Here is a 20,674-nt window from a genome sequence, read left to right as displayed (position 1 = left end):
CCACCTCATCTCACATAAATTGCTCACCGTATCCTAGGGGTGCAATATGCACTAGCTGTGACGGCCGTGGCTTCAATATTCTCATCTGCGCGCATTGCAACCCCGCTGCAGCGGTTGCCTCTGCCCGCTTCAGCGCCAACGGTAATTCTTCTTCCACTGCCAACACAACACCCGGATCATCCGCACCATCTTCTCCAGGCTCCCTTAGCCGGAGTCCTTCTACTTCCTACCCGTCTGCGCATGATACTCGAATCACTCGGCCGTGGAGAACTTCTGATGATGGCAAGGGTGGGAACCCCAGTGGACGTGTAGAAGCACGTACATTAGGAACCCCTAAATCTCAAACTGGGATCATGGCTGAGGTTATCAATATGCCTGTTAGTTCTTCTAAGACCTGATATTAACCGCACGCATTCTTTTTTCTTGCTTTTCTTTTTATATATATATATATCTTTTGGAACTATTGGCGAATTTTCGATTGTAATTGGAACGGTATTGTGCTTTGCATATGTTTATATGATTCGATCTGGCCTTGGGGAATTCGAATTCTGGTGCAGTATATAGAATACGGGAGCAAGTGCAGTTGCTACGCGTTTTGGAGTAAGCCACTGGTCGAGATGCCTTACTAGCGTGATCCTTCGGATTAAACTGTCTTGTGTCTGCCATATTTAAATTTTGGAAACAAATCCCATAGGTTTTGTTAATCTGTAGGTCATACAAGAAAATTTTGGGGGTAAATTCATGGTCTTGAGAGGGGATAAATACGAAACTCAACTTGCCCCATAACCCATATCTAAATATAAGCTAACAATTAGAGCACCTTCTGCGTCCGAGCTCGCATCCATGGCCCGAAAATATACAGTGGCAATGCCAGGAAAATGCAGGCCCACTGAATACCAGCAAGTTCATAGAACATCTTATCGACGCCCTCCTGGGCCATCCAAGCATATGCGCCCTTGGCCAATCCAAAAGCCACCACATTTTTCGACGCATTGACCAGAACAAGCGCCTCACCACTAGCTCGTGGGTATGAATCCACGACATATGAGAGCATGACAGAAGGCACCAGGGTCAAACCGGCAGCGGAGATAGCAGCACCTACAGCGGGCTTAACGTAGTGTTCTTGTCTGGCGACGGTGTAGCCGAAGACTACCAAGCCGACCGGACACACGAGAAATGGGAAAATCAGCGCCGGCAAGCGGTGCTCGGGCTTGTGAACATTGCCGTTGCGCTTGCGAAGCCAGCGCGAGAGGATATCAGTGAGAGGACCGGCGATGGGCCAGGCGATCACAATGCCGATGAAGCTGCTTAGGGTGAAGAGGCCAAGCTCAGAAGAGGTAAAGAGGTACGGCGGGGGAGAGAAGAGGCTAGGAGAGAGTGTCGATATGACGACGATACTAATTGGTGTCAATGGTTAGGCCCGAGTAAAGAAAATGTGCACAAGGAGACACTTACCCGCCAAGGACAGCACCGTACATGATTGACGCAATCAATACGCCGGGGACCAGCAACAATGGGAGTGGAAGTACGAGGAGATAGGCGAAGAATTTGAAGACGCCCTTTTCTTTGGCCCCCTTGGTGATGTTGAGGGTGAAGAGTCCCTTGAAATACTCTCCGTAGTCCATCTTCACACGGTCGCCGACCTGCGATCTGGTGGGAATCGTCTCAAGGTGGCTGTCAAGGCCCTTCTCGATTTCTTCGTTTTCTTCAGCGGTTGCGGGCTGCTCATCTGGCTCGTAGATGGTTTCTGGCAGCATGAAGATGGCGGTCACGAAGTTGACTGCCGCGATGATAGCGCAGAGAATGAAGAACCACCGCCAGCCACGGGCCTCAATGAGGTAACCGGCAATCATGGGCCCAATCTGGGAGCCACCGGACAGGAACGCAGCGTAAACTGCCATAGCACTGGCATAGTTCCGCTCGAAGAAGATGTCTGAGGGAGTGTTAGGCTAACTTATTCACAGTCGGGAGAAGCAGAGGTCGGGGTGTACCTGCGAGGATGCTGGGTCCTAGCGATTCAATAGCGCCATATCCTTGGTAAAGTTAGCTCACGGCCATTCAGACAGTTCTACAGTCTTACCGAAACTAGCAAAGACTCGCGAAGCAAGCAGACTATCGTAGGTCTGAGCAACTACGCTCCAAATGACGCCGCCAAGGAACATCGCCATAGATACGAGTACAACAGGGCGCTTCCCAAAGCACAGCGCAAGCGGCATCCAGAACAAGTTGGCGAGACCCATTGCCAGCACTGAATATACGATCAGGGCCGATAGCTGGTCATTGTCGGCGTGGAAATAGATTGCAAGGGACTCAAATCCCGTCGCAATTCCCGACTGTGTATGGGAAAGATTGTTAGGATGCAGGGCTTCAATGTTGCAGACATCAACACTCACCGAATACATGTTACCCATGAAAACGTATACATTGACGGCGAGAAGGGCGGCGTACCGCACACGTCGGGGGAAGAGCTATCAATTGTCAGCTATTTGGGCTTGGTGGTTCCAGCGTCGAGACCAGGCAACACGCTACTTACTCTGGGATCTACAGCTGCCATTTCGGCTGGGGTATCGCTGGGGAAGATAGGAATCGTGGTGATAGGTAGTATGATGATGGGGTGACCACGACCGGGGGGATAGTCGCCCCATATAAGCTAGCGGCCTCGGCATAGAGAATCGAGAATGCGCAAAACCACAATGGGAATTGCACTGCAGCTAGGACTGCCCTGGCACGGACAGACTTCTTTCCCCGCAGAGCAGCCATAGGCGCGAATGAAGAGGCCGGGCCTCGCTAACGGAGTCATCGGGATATCCGTGGGGGACATTCGGAGGGTGCCTCGGGAGTTGGGACCACATCCCTTGAACGCTTCTTAGGCTGTGCTCACGCTTGAACAGTGGCAAATAAGAAAGTCTTTTACATCATCAATGGTTCTAGCTCTATAATTCTGGCATGTCAAGTGGTCTAGGAGCCTCAACCTAGTTGCTGGGGCCGGAGCTGTGGTGTGTCAGCGCAGTTGGTGAGAGTCGAGAATTCCCCCCCAAATCGCTTAACAAAGACTCAAGTCAACGAGGTGAAGATCTCGAGAAAGGGCAAAATAAACAGACCCATATTGAACAAGCTGAATAGGCTGAATGCACAAGCACTGTCATGGACTGTGGCAATATTGCGGTCGATGGGGATCCAGGCTGGAGTCAGTCCATTCCCCCAACACATGGCAGGCTTGCTACCCCGGATTGATCCACAGCAAGGTCAGACTCCCCGCCATGAGATGCACCCCGGACACGCGCGATGCCGCCGCACGGAGTGTACCCACCAACCAGGCGTGTCGCTTGACTAGTTAGTTAGCTGACTAGGACATTGTGGCTCTTAATTGCGGCATTCGTGGCCATCCCACACACACGCGAGGCTGGGATATCCGGGCATCGGCAGTCCCGAGCGCGGGCCCTCCGGCTATTCCGACATATTGACTCCTGCGGCGATGCACTTAATTGGGGGCATACAAGTACCTTCTTCTTTACATAGAGCCGTGGTGAAGTCTTGATTCTGTGTCCAGTGTCTCTGTGGTATTGATGTTCCCCCAATATTACGCACCCTCAAGATGGTGAGTGAGCGAAGAGGCCCGTCCGTTGACCGGCATACTGACCAGCATACCACAGATTCCCGAGAAAGCTCGTCTTCGTGTAGTCATTGTCGGAGCTGGACTTAGTGGCATTGCCACTGCGATCTCAGCAGCGCTGTCCGGTCACTCGGTCCAGGTCATTGAGCAAGCACAGGAGTTGGCTGAGGTTGGCGCCGGGTTGCAAATCACTCCGAATGCCTCGCGTCTTCTCAAATACTGGCAGCTTCCTGCCACACTCTGGGAGGCGGCTGCCGAGCCCACAAAGCTGACTGTGCATCGCTACTCTGGCCAGGTTCTGGCGCACGATGACACCTTCAATCAGGGGATTCGTGCTAAGTACCATGCGCCATTTGTGGACTTGCATCGTGTCGATCTGCAGCAGGCGCTCTTTGCGCGAGCGAAAGACCTGGGTGTGACCTTCCACCTTGGGCAGAGGATCGAGGGCCTTGATTTCGACACCACCACGGTGCATTCAGTATCCGGGGAGCGCTACACGGGTGATCTGATCATTGCTGCTGACGGCCTGTGGTCTCAGTGCCGGGAGGCATTCGAGGGCAAAAAGGATGCGCCACTCCCGACTGGGGATCTTGCGTATCGGATTGTGTTAACGGCAGACCAAATCACCGACCCGGATCTCAAGGCCCTTGTGGAGAACCCGGAGGTGCATTTCTGGATTGGTCCTGGAGCTCATGCGGTGGGCTATTCCTTAAGAGGAGGACAAATGTACAACATTGTCCTTCTGGTGCCTGATAACCTGCCTCCAGGTGTTTCAAGGCAGGCGGGCTCCGTGGATGAGATGAAAGAGCTCTTTGCGGAATGGGACCCAATGTGAGTGCGTTACTGGCTATGACTCTCGTGTTCGGTAGCTAACACTATACTTTCAGACTCAACAAGTTCCTGACTTATGTTACAACGGCCAATGTCGATAAGTGGAAGCTTATGCATCGTGAGTTCTACTTTACGAAGGCGCCAGACAAATCTCGATACTAATGGGATTACAGGCGGTGAAATGGAGAGGTGGGTCAATGATAAGTCTAATCTTGTCTTCATGTAAGTGTCAACATTCCAGATGCCATATGAAAAGCATCAATTGACCCCTCAATCAGTGGTGACTCTTGCCACCCAATGCTCCCATATCTGGCGCAGGGCGCCAACTCGTCCTTGGAGGATGGGGCTGTCCTGGGTCTTCTGCTGGGACAGATGAGAGACAAGGCTCAGCTGCCGCGTATCTTGCGTCTGTATGAAAGTCTTCGCAAGTCGAGGGGAGACGCAATTGTGCGAGAGACATTCAAGCAGGTAGGTCCTGAATACTGCTGCTTCAGTCTTTTTATTGCGCGGGATGATTTCGTGATCAATGTGACTAACGGGGATCAACAGAGACACGATTTCCACATGCAGAATGGCGAGGAGCAGAAGAAGCGCGATGAAATCTTCCTCTCGCAGCTTGGCAAAGAGATTAAGGGAGCCTTCCCTAGTAGATGGTGAGTAATCTTAGCCCCATGGGTGTTGTACATTACTGACAAATATATACAGGACATGTCCAGAAGTCCAACCGTGGTTGTACGGCTACGATGCCGTCAAAGAAGTGGAAAAGGCCGTGGCACAGCACCCAAATCTGTTCTCGACACAAGCCGAGTCTGCGTTAGCTTCTCTGTGATTGTATAAATTAAGTTCATACACGAACTACTGTTTCAGAAAGCATCATTCCAAAATTTTAGATATTAGGAGCTTTTTTTGAGATGTTTCCTTGTTGATGGGAGCGTAGATGGTCCCTAGAGTCGAGATCTATCAAAATTAATATACAATACGTACAGTGCTAGGCAGGTTCTGAGCTCACGTCATCAGAGAGAACCGCTCCACTTGAGCGCTCAATAGGGGAACAAAGTCCTCGCCCTCGCAAATCTTCATAGCCTTCTTATAGGCAGGTCGCTCTCCGACACGCTTTAAATAAGCTAGAATGTGCTTGTGCTTCTCCTCATCGTATTCCACTGGTAAAAAGCCGCGCATCGTTGTCAAAGTGAACACTATCATGATATCCGCAGCCGTCAGATCCTTGCCAGCAAGGTAGGCGCCGGTTTCAGCTAGTCTGTTCTCGACCATGGAGAGCAGATGATTCAACTTCTTCGTTAGGCGCTGCGCCACTGGACTTGCTGTGGTCGGCCCATGTGACATCAACAGGCGGGAAAGCGCAGCCGGCTGGAGGGTAGAACTGGCGAAATGATACCATTCAACGTAGCCCGTGTACCCTGCACCATCCCTGGGAGTGAGAGCGAGCCGCCCATTGCCGTAGACGGCAATGAGATAGTCGATAATTGCGCCCGATTCTGCCAGGACGACTCTGGACCCAGTCACGGGGGACGGATCGTCTTCAATAACCGGGGCAGTGCCGGCTGGATGAAGCTTTTTGATGGATTCGGGTGCCAGGATAGGATCGCGTTTGTGATGGACTAATTCATAGTCTATGCTGAGCTCCTCGGCAAGCCAGATAATGCGCTCGGACTGGGATAGACCCATGTGATGCAAAGTCAACGGCATATTGGTGGGTGGGTTGTTTGGCAACTGTTGTACGATTCCAGAGAGAGGTCGGAGAGGGAATTTGGGAATTTGCAAGAAGTCCTTGAATTGCAATAACGGACACTTGAGGAAACGCGTGGGAGGTGGAGGAGGATCTATGTACACGGAAGATATGCCCCGCTTCACAAAAGGGTGTGCGACTAGTACTCGATTACTTAAACGAAACCAGTTCGCATGTAGTTAACAACCCTGAGGTGGCTTCATGACTCACATACTTAGGCTAACTAACTAACTGGAACCATTTACCTCCCCTCCATTTCTGGTTCTCGTGATCAAGATCAAACTAAGAGTTATTATAGGTCAGTCAACCCCGTTGTTCACTAATAGTGCACGTAACATACGACTCCAAACCTCAGTAGAAAGGCGGGCCGCAGGGTAAGCGATCCGGGCTTTGAGCACTCGGATACCCCCAACTAGTCAGCACTAGACTATAATAGGAAAGACTCACACTCCTGCTGAGGCGGCTGCCAGACGATGTGAACGCATGGCTCGCGACCTAACCATTCATTAACGTTGACTCCGTACGAAGTACGTAGTAAATAACCAAAAACGGGGATATCCACTCCATGCTCCACCACCTAATCACCGTCTATCATAGGCAAGCCCCCAATATCATCAAACAGCCGAGCGATTCCTTCGAACGAATAATCCGGGAACCCAAAGCCATAGGCCCACTCTGGGATTTCAAATCCAGGCTGGCCAGGCCCGGCCTCAACGGAGGCCGCCGGATGCTCGACCCCATCACCTGCCCCGGGAGTATGCTGTTGTGCGCCGGACGCTCTGAAGTCACGCAAATAGTGTCTTATGATTTCCACTGATTTCCGCGCCACGACGCATTCGTCCATTGAGTCGAGAATCTCCACGCCCATTTCAACGGAGCGGAGAAGGGGCATTGTTTGCGCGCACATGCCGAGTTTGGACATGGGGAGGAGGAGAGTGGATGTGGCGAACATCACGTAGGTTGTGTTGTACCACCTGGTCGCTTGTTAGTATGGCGGTGTACTGGCTTCTGTACGGGTACATACCAACACCGGAAGAATGTGTGCACTCGGTAGATATCATGTATCACCTCGATCGTCTTCATAGCCGAGTCCAGGCCTTTGGAGATTGTTTCTTCCAATTCGTTCGGAGGATGCCGCAGTTTGCGAGTGAAGTGGCTCAGAAACGGTCGGAACAGAAGCATCTTGACATTATAGTATCCTAAGTGGGAAGAATCAGTCCGCTGGTGCGTTTCAATAATCAGTAGCGTAATCGTATGTTAAGACTCACGGATTGCTAGCACAAGCCGCTGTCTTCTGGCCCACTTTGGATCACGAAGAGCACTACGCGACAACTTGTAGGCGCCGATATCTGGCTTGATCATCTCTGGAAGCCGGGCAAGCCAGCGATCCATCTCCATTTCAATTTGAAGAGCGAGCTGGAGTTTCTCCTGGAGCGTAATTCGTGAATGATAGATCTGAACGGACACCCGCCGTATAATCTGGGCAAAGTCAATCATCCAGGGGATAATGGCATATTCAGAGTCATCCCGGTCTGGAATGGCACGATTGTGATATTCATCCATTCCCAGTGTGTCTGGTCGACCAACAGAAAAGCTCATTTCTCTACCCGTCAATTAGTCGATCGTGTTCTTGATATAACTCTCGCACAGGGTGCAGCTTCTTACATTTCCAGTGAGAAAATACCCCTAACCGAGGACAGCTATTAGATAAAGCGCCCTTGAATGATGATGTGTTGGACTTACCACCAGGTCTTCGAGATCCAGCTCGAACGTCGGTCCTTGGGGCATTCCACCTCTCGATTGAAACCAGCAGAAAGGCATGTGCGCACCGCAAGGCCAAGATACATATAGGCCACTAAGTAGAATCAGCATCCTAGTCATGAATAGCAAGCAATCCGATGCACCCACAGTTCGGATTGAGCTCATTTTGGCAGATTTTAGCCTGGGTGGTATTAGCTCAGCGCACGTCCAACCTGAAGCATCATTACATACCATCAAATAAAGACATTGCACCGTTTCAAGATCATTCGAAAATCGCAAATAGTTCAGATACGCCTGCGCCTCGCCAAACAATTTCCGGCTCCATTCGAAGCGGCCCAGGCCCGCGAGCTTATCCTCGTCCCAAACGCGCACTAATGCGCCGAAAGACAAAACACTCAGATACAAGGCAACAAAGCTAGGCTCCGGCGTATGCACACGATCGAACCAGAGGTCGTTTGCACGGACTAAGAAGTCCTCCTTGTCGATGAATGGGTGGATGAAATGTATGTTCTCAAAGTAACCATTCATAAACACATGCGCCTGATCGAAATAGTAATTCTGCTGCTCAATCGATGTAGCGTTTGCTCCAGTGCTACAAGACGGCGAGAAGCTCGGGTTATGCAGGGTTGAGATCAACGAGAAGTCAGCCGGTCGGGGATGAGGTTCCTCATAGGTTCTTGGTTCTCGTGCCTTTTTCAGATGGCCAATAATTGCTGCTGAGGAGGTACTGCCGTAGAACTCTATGCCGTTTGTGTGGTGATTCAGTTCCTTGATTTCGTCGTCGGCACTCTCGGTGGACTCTTCGGGTGCTGCGTCGGCAGGAAGCTTGGATGATTCCTGCGGCGTGGATTCCGTTTGAGGCATTGAGCATGGAGTGGTTTCTATTCCCGTGGGTACTGGAGCTTGCGTCATTGGCAGCTTTGGTGGTTGTGAGGAGTGGGTGATTTGGGCTTCGGCGTTCCGCAGCTTCAAGGCCAGCTCCTCAACCTTCTTCTCGAGGTCGACAACATAACTACAGCCAAGGTCAGCCAAGAGCCATTTTGGTACGGTCCGTCGATCCAATATTGTAGATCGCACTGCTGACAGAAAGCAAGAATTCATCTTCCTACCTCGCAGACCGGCCGCTTTCCCGCTCGCGATAATTCCCCTGATAGACACAATTCAAATGATTCTCTGCGCGCTCGTTAGCACATCTTCCCAGAAGATTCCTCTCTTCGATGTGAGCCCCACTTTTACAATGCGAGCATGGATATTGTTCGTCGCATTTATACTTCTTCGTCCTGCAGCGGTCGCATGCCTGCGCGGCACGCGGCCTCTTGGTCCGCTTGGACGCCGGTTCATCCGCAGCAAGTGGCGGCGTGCTTTGATGGGTTTGCATTATGCAGACATCGTCCGCGGCAGCGAGAACGTGAATTCTGGGGCAATGGGGTCGGCTAGAGAGGGCCCGCTAGTTTGATGCAGATGATAACCACGCCGCGACCGGAAATCCCGGGTTGTTGGTCTCTAGACCCACGTGATGCTCCGCGGGGGCGACTGCGCCCGTGCGAATCCGGGGACCAATCAAAGACGGCATTGGCATCGGCTAGTCGGCTGTAGTTTGCGTGATTGCGAATGAGAATATACCTATTTCGGTGTCCCTGGATGCAAGCGAAAGTGGTTGTTGCTATTGGCTTCATTTTCAGATGGGTATTAACTAGTGTGGGGCATTCAGTGAAGCGAGAAGCGAATTTCCTGTGGCTCTATGTACAATTTTGATCTATAAAGTGGGCCAATATTCATCATAGCTTTAGAAGGTGATCTTAAGAGCTTCTGCAACCGAGACAAGCTTGGATCGGTCCCACACGGGGGCTTGGTCCGGCAGCACTACCTCCTCGATCTGCTTGCCGGCCTGGTGAATGAGGGACTCAATACCATCACCATCTGCAAAGGAGTGGACCTTGACAAATTTGCTCTCGAAGCCTAGAGAGAAAGCCTGACCAGCAGGAATAACAACCGTATCACCCTCCCGGAAGATAGAATCACCTGAGCCCTGCAGGCTAACCTTGAGGGTGCCCTCCATCACGCAGAAACAGTGGTCCACTGAGCTGAACGTCATATACTTTGAGAACACAGTCTCCCCGTACTCCTTTGACGATTCAATACTAGAAATCGCACAGACACCATTGCTCTGCTTGGTTGTGACAAATGGCCGCGACATCACGCCTCCCAGCATCCAGCGAGGACCGGTATTCGCACGCAGGAAGTACTTCTCATGGCCATCCGGCAACTTCTCATCATCCTTGGTCCAGTCGCTGACCTCTGGTGGCACATAGTTGGGCTGGAAAACGACATCAAACTTTCCTTTGGCCGCCATCACCTTGGGGATCAGTAGGGACTTCAGATCGCGGTTGTCGGTCTCGGGCACCAGGATGCCATCGTAGGGCTCTGAGACGTAGCGGAAGAAGTCGACCCAGTCACCGGGGGTGATCAGGCCCTGAAGTTCAGTGTGCGGACCGATCATTTCGGGTTGATGGACAACGAGCTGTGTGTATGTCATCGTTAGATTAAAGAAGATCTTGGTTCTGGTGCAGCCTGGGAAGGTGTCCATACTGGAGGAATATAGGCAAAGTCGCCCGGGGCCAAGATCCGGCACTGATCACCATTCCACAACTTCAAGTAGCCCTTCGTGACGAGGAAGACATCGTGGGCATGGTTGTGGTAGTGGAAACCTGGCGCATCTGAGATCGTAGCCCCACTCTGGAAGACAGTCATCAAGCCATTCGTTTGCTTGGAGGAAGTCAGAATGCGAAAGACACCCTTGCTGCCGGGGATGGTGATGCGCTCACCCTCCAGCTGAGGGATCGCGTAGGGCACCCGCTCCGCGGGGGGTTCGTTGGAGAATGGCAGCGACATTGTGTAGTGAGATGCAGGGAATTAGTTCAAGGAAGGATCCACGGGACAAAGAGAGTTCGAGACTTCCGTGGGAAGGCTCACAAGTTTTAAAGAGTGCACAAGGTGCAGCTGTCGGCATGCGGGGGACCTAATGCCGAGCGCGGAGAAGCCGTGCCCGGGAGATCCGAGTTGCCTCTGGGAGTGCTTCGCGGAATGGGGATGGTAATTTGGCGTGCTTCTTCATGGGGCCCCTCAATTAACCCCAGTCATTCTTCAGCCTGGCCGACTCGGCGCGAGAAGAGGCCGAAGTGCGCGTTGGCGCGCGTCGGGCGCCATTGGACGGAATGACTCAAGTACCGAGAAGACGGGGCATAGGAGCGGACAGGATCTCTTTGGGACAGGTGATCAATGCCGTACAAGAGAGGTTCGATATTGCATGCCTATGGTTCAAGGCAATCAAAGAAAATCCCGAAAAGGCTCCTCATAGCGGGGTAATTCTGTGATTCCGAATCCTCGGACTGCCGACTGTGGCGCACCGTCAACGCGACGCGGTGGCAAGCAGTTCATACATTTGAGGACGATCAGACAGCCAACACCACCACCGATTATCCAAGCAATTAGGAAATCAGATTTGGCTAGGAACATACCACGTACTGCTCCGACCCCGGCTTTTCATAATTGGCTTCACTTCCCCGCGGAACCCCAGTCTCCGAGCAATCGGTCCTCCCACATTCTCTTCCATCTGCGTCGCAAACCCCCTACTCAGGGCGCCCAAACTAGAACCTGACGGAAATAATTATTCGAGACCATAGAGGCTCGTAAACACCTTTCCGGAGGCTCCGGATTGGCCCAATTCCCCCCTTGCCACCGCGTGAACCAGCGCTGCAAGCAGAGCGACGGGTAAGAACTCATCCACCATCCCCACGAGGGTGGGGACGCCGCCTCAGTCTGGACAGTCTGAATGTGTGGGGTTGTGGCCAACGCCGGGGCTATAATACTCGTAGGAGTTCGCTCTACCCCTCCTGCTGATTTCATGACCCTTTCCTGAGGTGCTGGATTACTCTCAAAAACTGCGCGATATGACGACCACGAATCTGGCCGAGTTGGGAAAGCCCACGGGCGAGTACCGCCAGTACCTCCCCGACTTGAGCCTCGAGCGCTTCCAAGTAATGTGCACGCAGGACGCGCACGAGTATGCGCACGCCTTTAAGACGAACAAGCAGCCACCATGGCTGCACGGACTGTATATGCATTGGTTGGACTTGCTGCAGGAGCCCTTTAAGGGCGTGACGACCGACGGTATGGTGTTCAATTGCCATTTGCGGCAGAACAGCTTGGCCAGTCGCTAACTTTAGCTCCAGGCAAGGTTCGCCCCGATCTGTTCACATTACAGGATGAGGACATCCCGATTCAGCAGATCGTGGATGCCACGCAGTCCATGCTTGCAACACTGAACGACAAACAAAAGGAAGCCGTCAGCTACCACATCGACGCGCCGGAATGGCGCACATGGTCGAACCCGGAGTTCCTGCTCGCCCACAAGGGTGTTCGGCTGGATGAAGTCAACGAGCAAGTCCGCGACGCCGTGATGAATATCCTGAAAGTCACACTCTCGCCGGAGGGCTACGACAAGGCCGTCGGTGCAATGCGCATCAACCACTTCCTGGGCGAGCTAGTCAAGACGCCGCGCGTGATGAACGAGTTCTCCTACAACTTCGCGCTCTTCGGGCGCCCATCCACTACCCGGCCGTGGGGCTGGTCCTTCTACGGCCACCACTTGTGTCTGAACGTCTTCCTCTATAAAGGTCAGATCATCGCGTCGCCGTGGTTCACGGGTGCCGAGCCGAATGAGATCGATTCCGGGCCCCACGCTGGCACCCGGATCATGCAGGTCGAGGAGACGCTGGGTCTGCAGCTGATGCAGTCTTTGTCCGCCGAGCTGCAGTCCCGTGCGCGCGTCTTCGCCCAGATGAAGGACCCGGCCATGCCGCCCGGCCGCTGGAACAAGGACGACCAGCGCCACCTGTGCGGTGCGTACCGCGATAACCGCGAAGTGCCGTACGAGGGCATCTTGGCGTCGACGTTCAGTGCGGAGCAGAAGAAGCTCATGTACGGCATCCTGGAGCAGTACCTGCTCTATCTGCCGGCGAAGTCGCGGGCGCTGAAGATCGAGCAGGTGCGCCAGTTCGAGGCCGAGACGTACTTCTGCTGGATTGGCGGGTATGGCGATGAGGATCCGTTTTATTACCGCATTCAGAGCCCTGTTATTCTGCTCGAGTTTGATCATCATTCGGGCGTGTTCTTGAATAATGAGGAGCCGAAGAAGTTCCACATCCATACCCTGCTGCGCACCCCGAATGCGGGCGATTATGGGCATGCGTTGCGGGCACAGATCCCTGCGATCGAGGGGTTGAATGGGAAAGAAATTGTTTGGTAGGTGGCTGCGCCTGACCTATCGTGCCATAAGAAAAACCTTGTCATGTATACTGTATGCGACGAATCTTGATGAAGCATTTTGCTGTTGTTCCCTTGCGCATTTCTGGAGCCCTCTGTGCGTGAGACCATTCGTATCTGAGAAGGTGTCTTTGTTCTTATCTTTCCTTATGCGTCAACCATGCTGGCTGATGATGTATCCTTTCTGATTGTTGCTTATCGAAGGTCTCAATCAACCTCGAACTATCAAGATATGATTGATACATTAACTTCTTCCATGCCATTCTCTGTTTAAGGAACATGGTATGCTGCACCCGCCCGAAGAGAAAACATCAATAAAGGTCATCTCGAAATAAGTACAGCTGGGTCGAGTGAAATGGGGGGAGTACATGATCCATCTTGATGGTCTCGTACCACCAAGGCGCAGAGAACAGGAAAGGTATTTACATCCCCAACACCGAAAGATATAGAATATCGCAAGGAAGACATCGAAGTCCAGGAAAAGCCGTAAAAAGAATTAAAAAAAAAAATTAAAAGAAAAAAAAAGGACGGCCAAAGACAAATCATAGAATCGGGAGAGAGAAGAAGGATTTCACATCAAGTCGGAGAGTATTCAGTTTTGTTGACCCACTGGTGCGATTTCGCGTGATTGTTTCGTGCCTCGCGTAATTGGAATATAGATGATGAGACAACCGCCGTATATAAATCGCGTCGTGTCTAATTAAGATACCACCCTAAGCGTATCATGGTCCGGGATCAGCTCATAGCCCCCCTCAGAAGGTAAAATCTGAGCAGCGATGACGATCACGCCTGCGCAGATAAGACTGAAGCACCAGCTGACAGTGCAAAGGATCCAGGACTGGTCCAGGTGCCAGCCAACGAAGAAGCGGTCCTCATTGTCGAACAGATAGGCCTACATAAACCCGACACGTCAATATATCACCCGATGGTCGTGCCCTTTTTTGAACCGTGGGACCTACCACAATCGACATGCCTGCGGCCTGCACAATGGCCGACAAAGTAATTAGCAGACTGAGAGTCCGCCACCCATTTTCACGTAGCCGCTTCCCACCCCCAAGAATGATGAGGTAGGCGACAATGCTCATACCCTCTAGCACCACGGCAAAGGACATCAGGAATCCGACGGAGCGCCACATGGAGCAGAAGTACCGGTCGTCGCCATGGCAGTCTTCGCGCTGCGGGAAGCTCTCACAAGTGTCGGTGAGCGAGGAGCAGCGTTGATGGAGGCCGTAGGAGTAATGGTGGGAGGGCTAGAGAAGGGGTTTATAGCCCTGGTTAGTCCAGTATTCATCACGGTCGCATCCGTAGCTCGGGAACGCCCCCTACCTTTTCGCTATGATAGCTGACCCACCTGGGGATCACAATGGACGAGAGCGTCAAAGCAAACGCTGTCAAGGTGGAATCCATCTGTCAGCCAAAATTTTGCCTGTGGTCCAGGCCACTGCGGATCCCTCGTAGCGCGGGGAGAGCTCGATCTACTCACAAGCTAGAAACAGCACCAGCGTGCCGATGTAGACGATCGTCTTGGTCAGGAAGCCCGTATAGTTGTTGTCAGTGCCCCTCGGCACCAGGTGGAAATCCATGGCGGAAGGCGAGGTCGCGAGGGACAAGAGGAGGAGGAGAAGAGAGACCGACGGCGTGGGTGTTCAGGACGAGGGTAGGCCCGTGCGACAGGGCGGGCGGTACATCGGATGAGGCTGGAGGGCAGTAGTATGCGCGAGAACCCGCGAGAGAGGCCCAGGCAGCAACCTCGCGGAGTTTCGATGAACCGAAGTATGCGAATATGCTGGACACAGACCGATAATGGGGTCCGAGGGTTGAGAAGAGGGCGACGAGGGAGGTATGAGTTTCAAGGCGTCGGTCGGGTGATGTGCAGGATGTACACCGTCTCTGCTGTTGCAACGGCTAGGAATCATGCCTCTCCGCCCCCACCGACCCACTCGCGTCCCACTCTCGCGGGAGGCGTTCTTATCGCGGACAGCTGCTCACGTCCCGCAAAACAGGGAATCCAGCCAGAGTGTCCAAGCACCTGCAGAGGCGATCACTTTCCCCGTTCTTGGCGGTAAAGGCGGTCTACGAAGATAAGTATTCAGCACAGCAGCCACTGTCGGGGTATAGTTCGTAATGCTATCGTTGGGGGAACGCAGCACTTACCTCCTACATACCACGGCAGATTCGATATCCGGCTCTGCGGTCTGGGTCTTGATTGTTCCCCGAGAGGCTTGGTTGCTTTTGAAATGCAAAAAGAATTCGTCACGTAGGGAACCGTTGATTGCCGATATTAAAAATGGCTGAACTGATTTCACTAGAACCCCCAAGTACTTCCAGTCATCGAAGAAGGTATAAAAGAATAGAATGCGGCCTTGGAGTTGCAATATTTGCGATTTTATTTCCTCGCGAGTGAAAGGATCCTCAATGAACGGAAATATTTCTCGCTTGTCCATCATACTGTTGTAGACTTCAGATACCAACGAGCCGGGGCTCATGCGGGACCTAAACTGCGACTAGCAGTCCGGCCTGGCCTGTACAAGGGAGGCAGGAAAAGAAGGGCATAACCAATGCAGCCAGTTTCACCACCTTTCGATCCCCCAAACCATTGGAAATTTGCGAACATGTCGCTCGACCTGTTAGGAGATAAACTCGTATATCTAAATGTAGCCGACAGCTCACCTCCCAAAGGCCATTGCCCGGTACCACAGCACTAGACCAAGAGAGTGCGTCTGTTATTTGAGTTTCTGATATTGTGCGTTGATTGTAGTTTGATGTTACTGGGGGGAGCTCACGATGAAGTAGGGTTAGGTACAGTCTGGCCACAAATGATAATTTGATGTATTGGGAAGCATGTATCTCTCTCCTCGTTGGATAACCAAAGTCTGATCGAGAATCACGTCTAAATATCGAATCTTATTTCTTCGGCTGCAGGACTGATCCGGCAACTGTAGGCACAAGGCTACCACCTTGCGCCTCCAAGTCTGTATCCCGTCCAACCTTATATTTCGGTAAATTAGTAGGCATATAGCGAGGTCGATCTCGTTTCTTCGTCGTGTTAATTGTGACCTTGCCTAGTATACGTCTCATAATCGGCGTCATCCAGATCCAGGCCGCTTGGATGTACTCAATTCTAAAAGCGACCCAGATGAGGGCGGCCGATATGAGGCTGGAAATGGGGACTGCCAGATAATTGGCGGTAAGCTGCTGGTTTTATACGAACAAGGGGTAACTGGAAAGATGATGTAAAGGTACTTACAGACGATATATGAGACGTAACCTAGGTCAAGCTTGCCCTCGGCATTTTTGCGGAATTGGCTGATGTCGAGAGTGAAGAACGTAGTCATGAACGACAAAGGGAGCTGCAACGAGTCAACTTCAGCCATCAATAGGAGAAGCTACACTTACGAAGACGATAGTAGTTAGAGTAAAAATAAGGATAGTGCGTCCATGCTTTGTTGTTTCTCTAGTCATCTTGAGCGACTCCTGCGCGTCCATCACACTGTTCTGCTTCAGTTTAACGTCTATCAGGAAATTAATCTGCGAGCATGATCAGCAGAGCCTCAGAAGGGACACGACTGAGATGATTATGTACCGACTGGCTGGCCCTCCCTGCACGCTCAAGCATGGCATTGATCTCGTCGATGCTGGCGTTGACCATGGCCAACGGCAGACTGAAGTCATCTGGGTCATTGCGCGTTCCCCATATCACCGTTGCACGTTGGCCTGCGTAGGCTTCTTCTATTTTTGCGATTTTGTCTGGATTCGCAGTTGCGTCGCTGATACTGCTCGACTCGTCTTCCGAGTCTGCTGTTTCCAGGCTCTGATCTGCAGTTTCCAAGGCTGAAATAAACTTGACGATACTGTCCATGCTCTTGAGCATGTTGCGCTGGTCATTAAACAGCATGGCCATGACATTCAGCTCGTCGAGGGTCGCTTTGATCCTGGAGAGTAGGACGATCTCCCGCTGTATATTCGCCACGTTTTCCTTCTCGAGTTTGGTAAAATTGCCAAATAGGACACTCTCCTCTTGAATCTTACACGTATGTAGTCAGCTCCGATATCCATCACAATGCAGCGGCAGAGACATACTATATGGCTAATTTCCGTCTCATAGAGTTCAGAAAACTGGAGCGTCGATTTGGTGTTTTCGAAACTCAGGGTACTTGCCCGGTCAAGGTAGATCCTAGAGCACATAGCGGCGATCAGCCCTGCCAGATCGTAAGCGGTTTGAACAGAAGCGGGTTCATCGAGAAGTCGCAGCTTCACGCAGCGCAGCACATTCGTCAACCCTTGTTGGTCTGGATGTGCTGGATCGAGAACCGGGAAACAGCTGACGACAGTGTCAGGCTTGCCTTGTTCTCCCTTCAGCACCCAGAGCCATAGCTGATCGACCATAGTAAGGATCTTTGGTTGCAGACCGTTTTTCATTTGATAGTAACCGAGAACCTGATCCTCGTCTCTCATTGTAGTGTCTGTAGCAGTATGATAGTAGTACTGATCTAGAGTGCGTCGGATATGCAAAGGATGCTCGTCAGTTAGATACGCTTTTACCAGCGTTTGGTCCCGAGTAAGCCTCTCATTCATGTTGTGCTTTTGAGACAAGGAGTTGGCAATTGCTTCGCGTCTTGAGTGCATTTCTTCGAAATCCCAATGGAGGAAGGGCATCTGTCTCCATGTGAGTATCTGCCCCGGTCTTCCTCGGAAGGCGTCGTACAAACAACACTAGGTCTGTGTGATAGTCCGTTCCTTCCCCGTCCAGAGCCCCTGTCGACCAAGTTAGTTACAGAGGCAATGGGTATTGATAAGAAAATCACGTACAGAGCGCGGCGCTTGGAAACGCCTGACATTGTGACCGCATAAAGCGAGCATGGTGGCCGCCAGTGGCACCATGATGTTGTCGATTAACCCAGCGCTCGGGCTTGAGCACTCTATAAGCAGAGGCTGAGTTATTGTACAGCCGGGCCATCAAAAGCTGTCGCTAGTTAGCTCAAGACGCGATGCAGGGAATCGCCTTCCTTGCCTCAATCCATCGCATCTAAAAACTGTTAGCTTGTGATGTACAATAGGGCGTATTCGACTTACATTATTAACCGGAAGATGCAGCCATCGAAATGAGGTGGAAGAAGTGCCTGGGGTAGTAGAAACCCAAGGGGTTTGCAGGAGCTCATCCACAGCAATTTCTACAGCGCAAGGCGTCAGGACGCCAGAGACAGAGACAAAGTCGATGACAGTGGCCTTGAATTCATGGTCGATGCTGGAGTCGAGATGCTCGTCCTCTGTTTCCGCGAGTCTCCCGACCTTGTCTACGGCGGCAACCATGTAGAAGAGGGTTGGGTGGTGGTTAGCCAGGTCCCTCGGTGCCTCCCCCTTGGCGTTCCTCAAATGGACACTGGCCCCGGCGTTGAGAAGCACTTTGACTGCGGCCTCATGCCCCGATCGGATGGCCAGCCCGAGGGGAGTGTCTCGAGCTTTGGTAGTTTGATGGTTGCGTGCCGCTCCAGCCTTGAGTAGAGTCTCCACCACCTCTGCGCGCCCTTGCTCTGCAGCGACGCAGAGAGGCGTGCGATCGTCGTAGTCCGGATCGCTGGAGTCGATTTGGACTTTCTTCTCAATTAAAAGCTTTGTGAAGACACACCATCCCTGTTGCGCAGCTTTGTGCAGATACAACTGTGTCAACGGCAGCCTGGTGGGCTGTCTGTATATCTCAGGGAGTTGAAGTTCTTCCTCCATTAAGATACGCAAGGTACTCTCCTGCTCATTTTTAGCTGCCCAGAAGAGGGGACTGCTGTCGAAATCGCGTTTTTCGCCAGTAGGAGCGGTGACTATCAGACCATTCTTTTTCGCGTTACTGATCAAGGTGATCACAGCATCGACGTGCCCGTTCCCAGCTGCCCATGAAAGTGGTATTCGCCCCTGGCAATCCGGCCGGTTCATGTCGACCTTTGCTTGAGCCAGCAGCAGATTTATGGTATTAACATGACCGTTCTCCGCAGCCCAAGATAGCGGCGTCCGTCCCCCGATGTCCGCCTCGTCGACCTGTATCCCCGGCTCATCGCAAAGCAGCTTGGTGACCCTCGCTTGTCCGCCGCCCGCGGACCAGGAAAGAGCCGATCTTCCATTCTGATCAAGTTGCGCGATGCCCTTTTCTTGGAGCAGCACGTTTACACAGTCCTCCCATCCGTTCGCCGCGGCCCATGACAGAGGTGTCCAGGGGGTGCTCTCTGATCTGCCGGGCAGGATATGTTGCGTTACTAGCTCCGCCTCTGCGTAGTCTCCGTGGTGTGTATAGTCTATGTCGAAAACTACAGGAAATGGCGCTTCCTGTTCGGTTCGTCGGCGCCGTAGCAGGATAGCCACACCATACTTCTCCGAGTCATTCATTCCTAACAGAATCTGTTGGACTCCGGTTTTATCGAAGCCGGAGCCATCCAGGACGTCCCCATCCACCAGTCCCGTGGAAGACCGACGGAAAAACCCAAGTTTCCACTCAGCATCGGCCTCGCCGTCCGTAGTCGGACTCAGATCACACGAAGCGGTCACCTGTGCGTTCTGGATGTTGTCATCAAACCGAAGTTCGAAGAGCGCAAGATACAGCGAGTGAGTGCCGTTTGCCATCCCCACGCTATCAGGGAAGCCGAAACCCCCGTCTGGCGCAACCATGGGTGGCGGAATCCATCGCGGGTCATCGGCCTCCAGCCTGGCACGCACCGGCCTGCGCGCCGCTGCCTCCGCTGCCTCCGCTGCTGCTTTCGCTGCTGCTTTCTCTGCTCTCGTCTCCTCGTCTTCCGCCGGTTGCTCTGTTGCCTCCGGCAGAGGCCACATGTGCATAGTAACTGACATGCCCGGCACCACCACATGTTCCCAGACGGATGGGAGAATGACATCGCCATCGGGCCCAATCAGATCGTAGTGTCCTTCGTCGACGTGCGGCCCGATTACGGCAATGGGCATGAACGCCTCTCGAACCAATCTCTCCAACCCCTGGGACAGATCGTCAGCACTATTGCAGAACAATGAACAACCCCATATGATATAGAACAAACTGTACTGCCTACTTACGGGCCAGGTAGCGACCATTTCATATGGAAAGACGAATTTCCTCCCAACGGCATCACGAAACTGGATAGGTGCCTGCTTGACTTTCTCTGGCTTGCGCTGCGGGCGTTTCTGTGGTTTGACTTTGCCGATGCCCTTGCTCGGCAACGGTGCGATTACCATTTTTAAGTTCTGCGCATGCGGATATGGGCAAGGGCAGACGAGAGAGATTAGATGACGCTCGCCCGATGATTTGAACCGTCGGAAATGCACTGGTACTGATGCGGCTGAAGAATTGGATTAAGCGCCCAGGTGAACGTTGGATGACAGGACAGCCCCGCACTATTCTGGTCCTACAATAAGATACCAAG

At 52.4% G+C, this 20,674-nt stretch overlaps 7 protein-coding genes across 7 annotated transcripts; 2 read left to right on the top strand and 5 right to left on the bottom strand.

The window, feature by feature from the left end:
* Positions 1 to 811: 811 nt before the first annotated feature.
* N7482_000554 (putative MFS transporter) lies at positions 812 to 2,554 on the bottom strand (the record flags this gene model as incomplete). Its single annotated transcript, XM_056682679.1, has 5 exons — positions 812 to 1,397; positions 1,456 to 1,933; positions 1,992 to 2,033; positions 2,081 to 2,468; positions 2,534 to 2,554. 5 exons carry the CDS (start codon positions 2,552 to 2,554, stop codon positions 812 to 814), a joined length of 1,515 nt encoding a protein of 504 aa, XP_056546285.1.
* Positions 2,555 to 3,595: 1,041 nt separating this feature from the next.
* On the top strand, positions 3,596 to 5,273 carry N7482_000553 (putative monooxygenase; the record flags this gene model as incomplete). Its single annotated transcript, XM_056682678.1, has 7 exons — positions 3,596 to 3,598; positions 3,654 to 4,444; positions 4,501 to 4,562; positions 4,618 to 4,666; positions 4,723 to 4,912; positions 4,994 to 5,097; positions 5,150 to 5,273. The coding sequence occupies 7 exons, from the start codon at positions 3,596 to 3,598 to the stop codon at positions 5,271 to 5,273; spliced, it is 1,323 nt and encodes a 440-aa protein (XP_056546284.1).
* Positions 5,274 to 5,449: 176 nt separating this feature from the next.
* N7482_000552 (uncharacterized protein) lies at positions 5,450 to 9,330 on the bottom strand (the record flags this gene model as incomplete). Its single annotated transcript, XM_056682677.1, has 10 exons — positions 5,450 to 6,330; positions 6,639 to 6,686; positions 6,777 to 7,165; positions 7,216 to 7,390; positions 7,460 to 7,794; positions 7,857 to 7,877; positions 7,935 to 8,046; positions 8,100 to 8,133; positions 8,184 to 8,964; positions 9,062 to 9,330. 10 exons carry the CDS (start codon positions 9,328 to 9,330, stop codon positions 5,450 to 5,452), a joined length of 3,045 nt encoding a protein of 1,014 aa, XP_056546283.1.
* Positions 9,331 to 9,738: 408 nt separating this feature from the next.
* On the bottom strand, positions 9,739 to 10,844 carry N7482_000551 (cupin domain-containing protein; the record flags this gene model as incomplete). The annotated part of the gene is made up of 2 exons (XM_056682676.1): positions 9,739 to 10,473; positions 10,542 to 10,844. The coding sequence occupies 2 exons, from the start codon at positions 10,842 to 10,844 to the stop codon at positions 9,739 to 9,741; spliced, it is 1,038 nt and encodes a 345-aa protein (XP_056546282.1).
* Positions 10,845 to 11,902: 1,058 nt separating this feature from the next.
* N7482_000550 (DUF3500 domain-containing protein) lies at positions 11,903 to 13,260 on the top strand (the record flags this gene model as incomplete). The annotated part of the gene is made up of 2 exons (XM_056682675.1): positions 11,903 to 12,122; positions 12,185 to 13,260. 2 exons carry the CDS (start codon positions 11,903 to 11,905, stop codon positions 13,258 to 13,260), a joined length of 1,296 nt encoding a protein of 431 aa, XP_056546281.1.
* Positions 13,261 to 13,977: 717 nt separating this feature from the next.
* On the bottom strand, positions 13,978 to 14,860 carry N7482_000549 (uncharacterized protein; the record flags this gene model as incomplete). The annotated part of the gene is made up of 4 exons (XM_056682674.1): positions 13,978 to 14,169; positions 14,237 to 14,527; positions 14,604 to 14,665; positions 14,761 to 14,860. 4 exons carry the CDS (start codon positions 14,858 to 14,860, stop codon positions 13,978 to 13,980), a joined length of 645 nt encoding a protein of 214 aa, XP_056546280.1.
* On the bottom strand, positions 14,829 to 20,486 carry N7482_000548 (ankyrin repeat domain-containing protein; the record flags this gene model as incomplete). Its single annotated transcript, XM_056682673.1, has 11 exons — positions 14,829 to 15,170; positions 15,443 to 15,770; positions 15,948 to 15,978; positions 16,525 to 16,627; positions 16,674 to 16,805; positions 16,861 to 17,301; positions 17,358 to 17,933; positions 17,983 to 18,032; positions 18,087 to 18,240; positions 18,351 to 20,249; positions 20,328 to 20,486. 11 exons carry the CDS (start codon positions 20,484 to 20,486, stop codon positions 14,829 to 14,831), a joined length of 4,215 nt encoding a protein of 1,404 aa, XP_056546279.1.
* Between the last annotated feature and the right edge of the window lie 188 nt (positions 20,487 to 20,674).

Source organism: Penicillium canariense (genome assembly GCF_028826845.1).
Source record: "Penicillium canariense strain IBT 26290 chromosome Unknown utg000001l_segment0_segment0, whole genome shotgun sequence".
Taxonomy (NCBI): Eukaryota; Fungi; Ascomycota; class Eurotiomycetes; order Eurotiales; family Aspergillaceae; genus Penicillium; species Penicillium canariense.
Note: the sequence above shows the minus strand (reverse complement) of the source record. Positions and strands in the feature narration are given on the sequence as shown.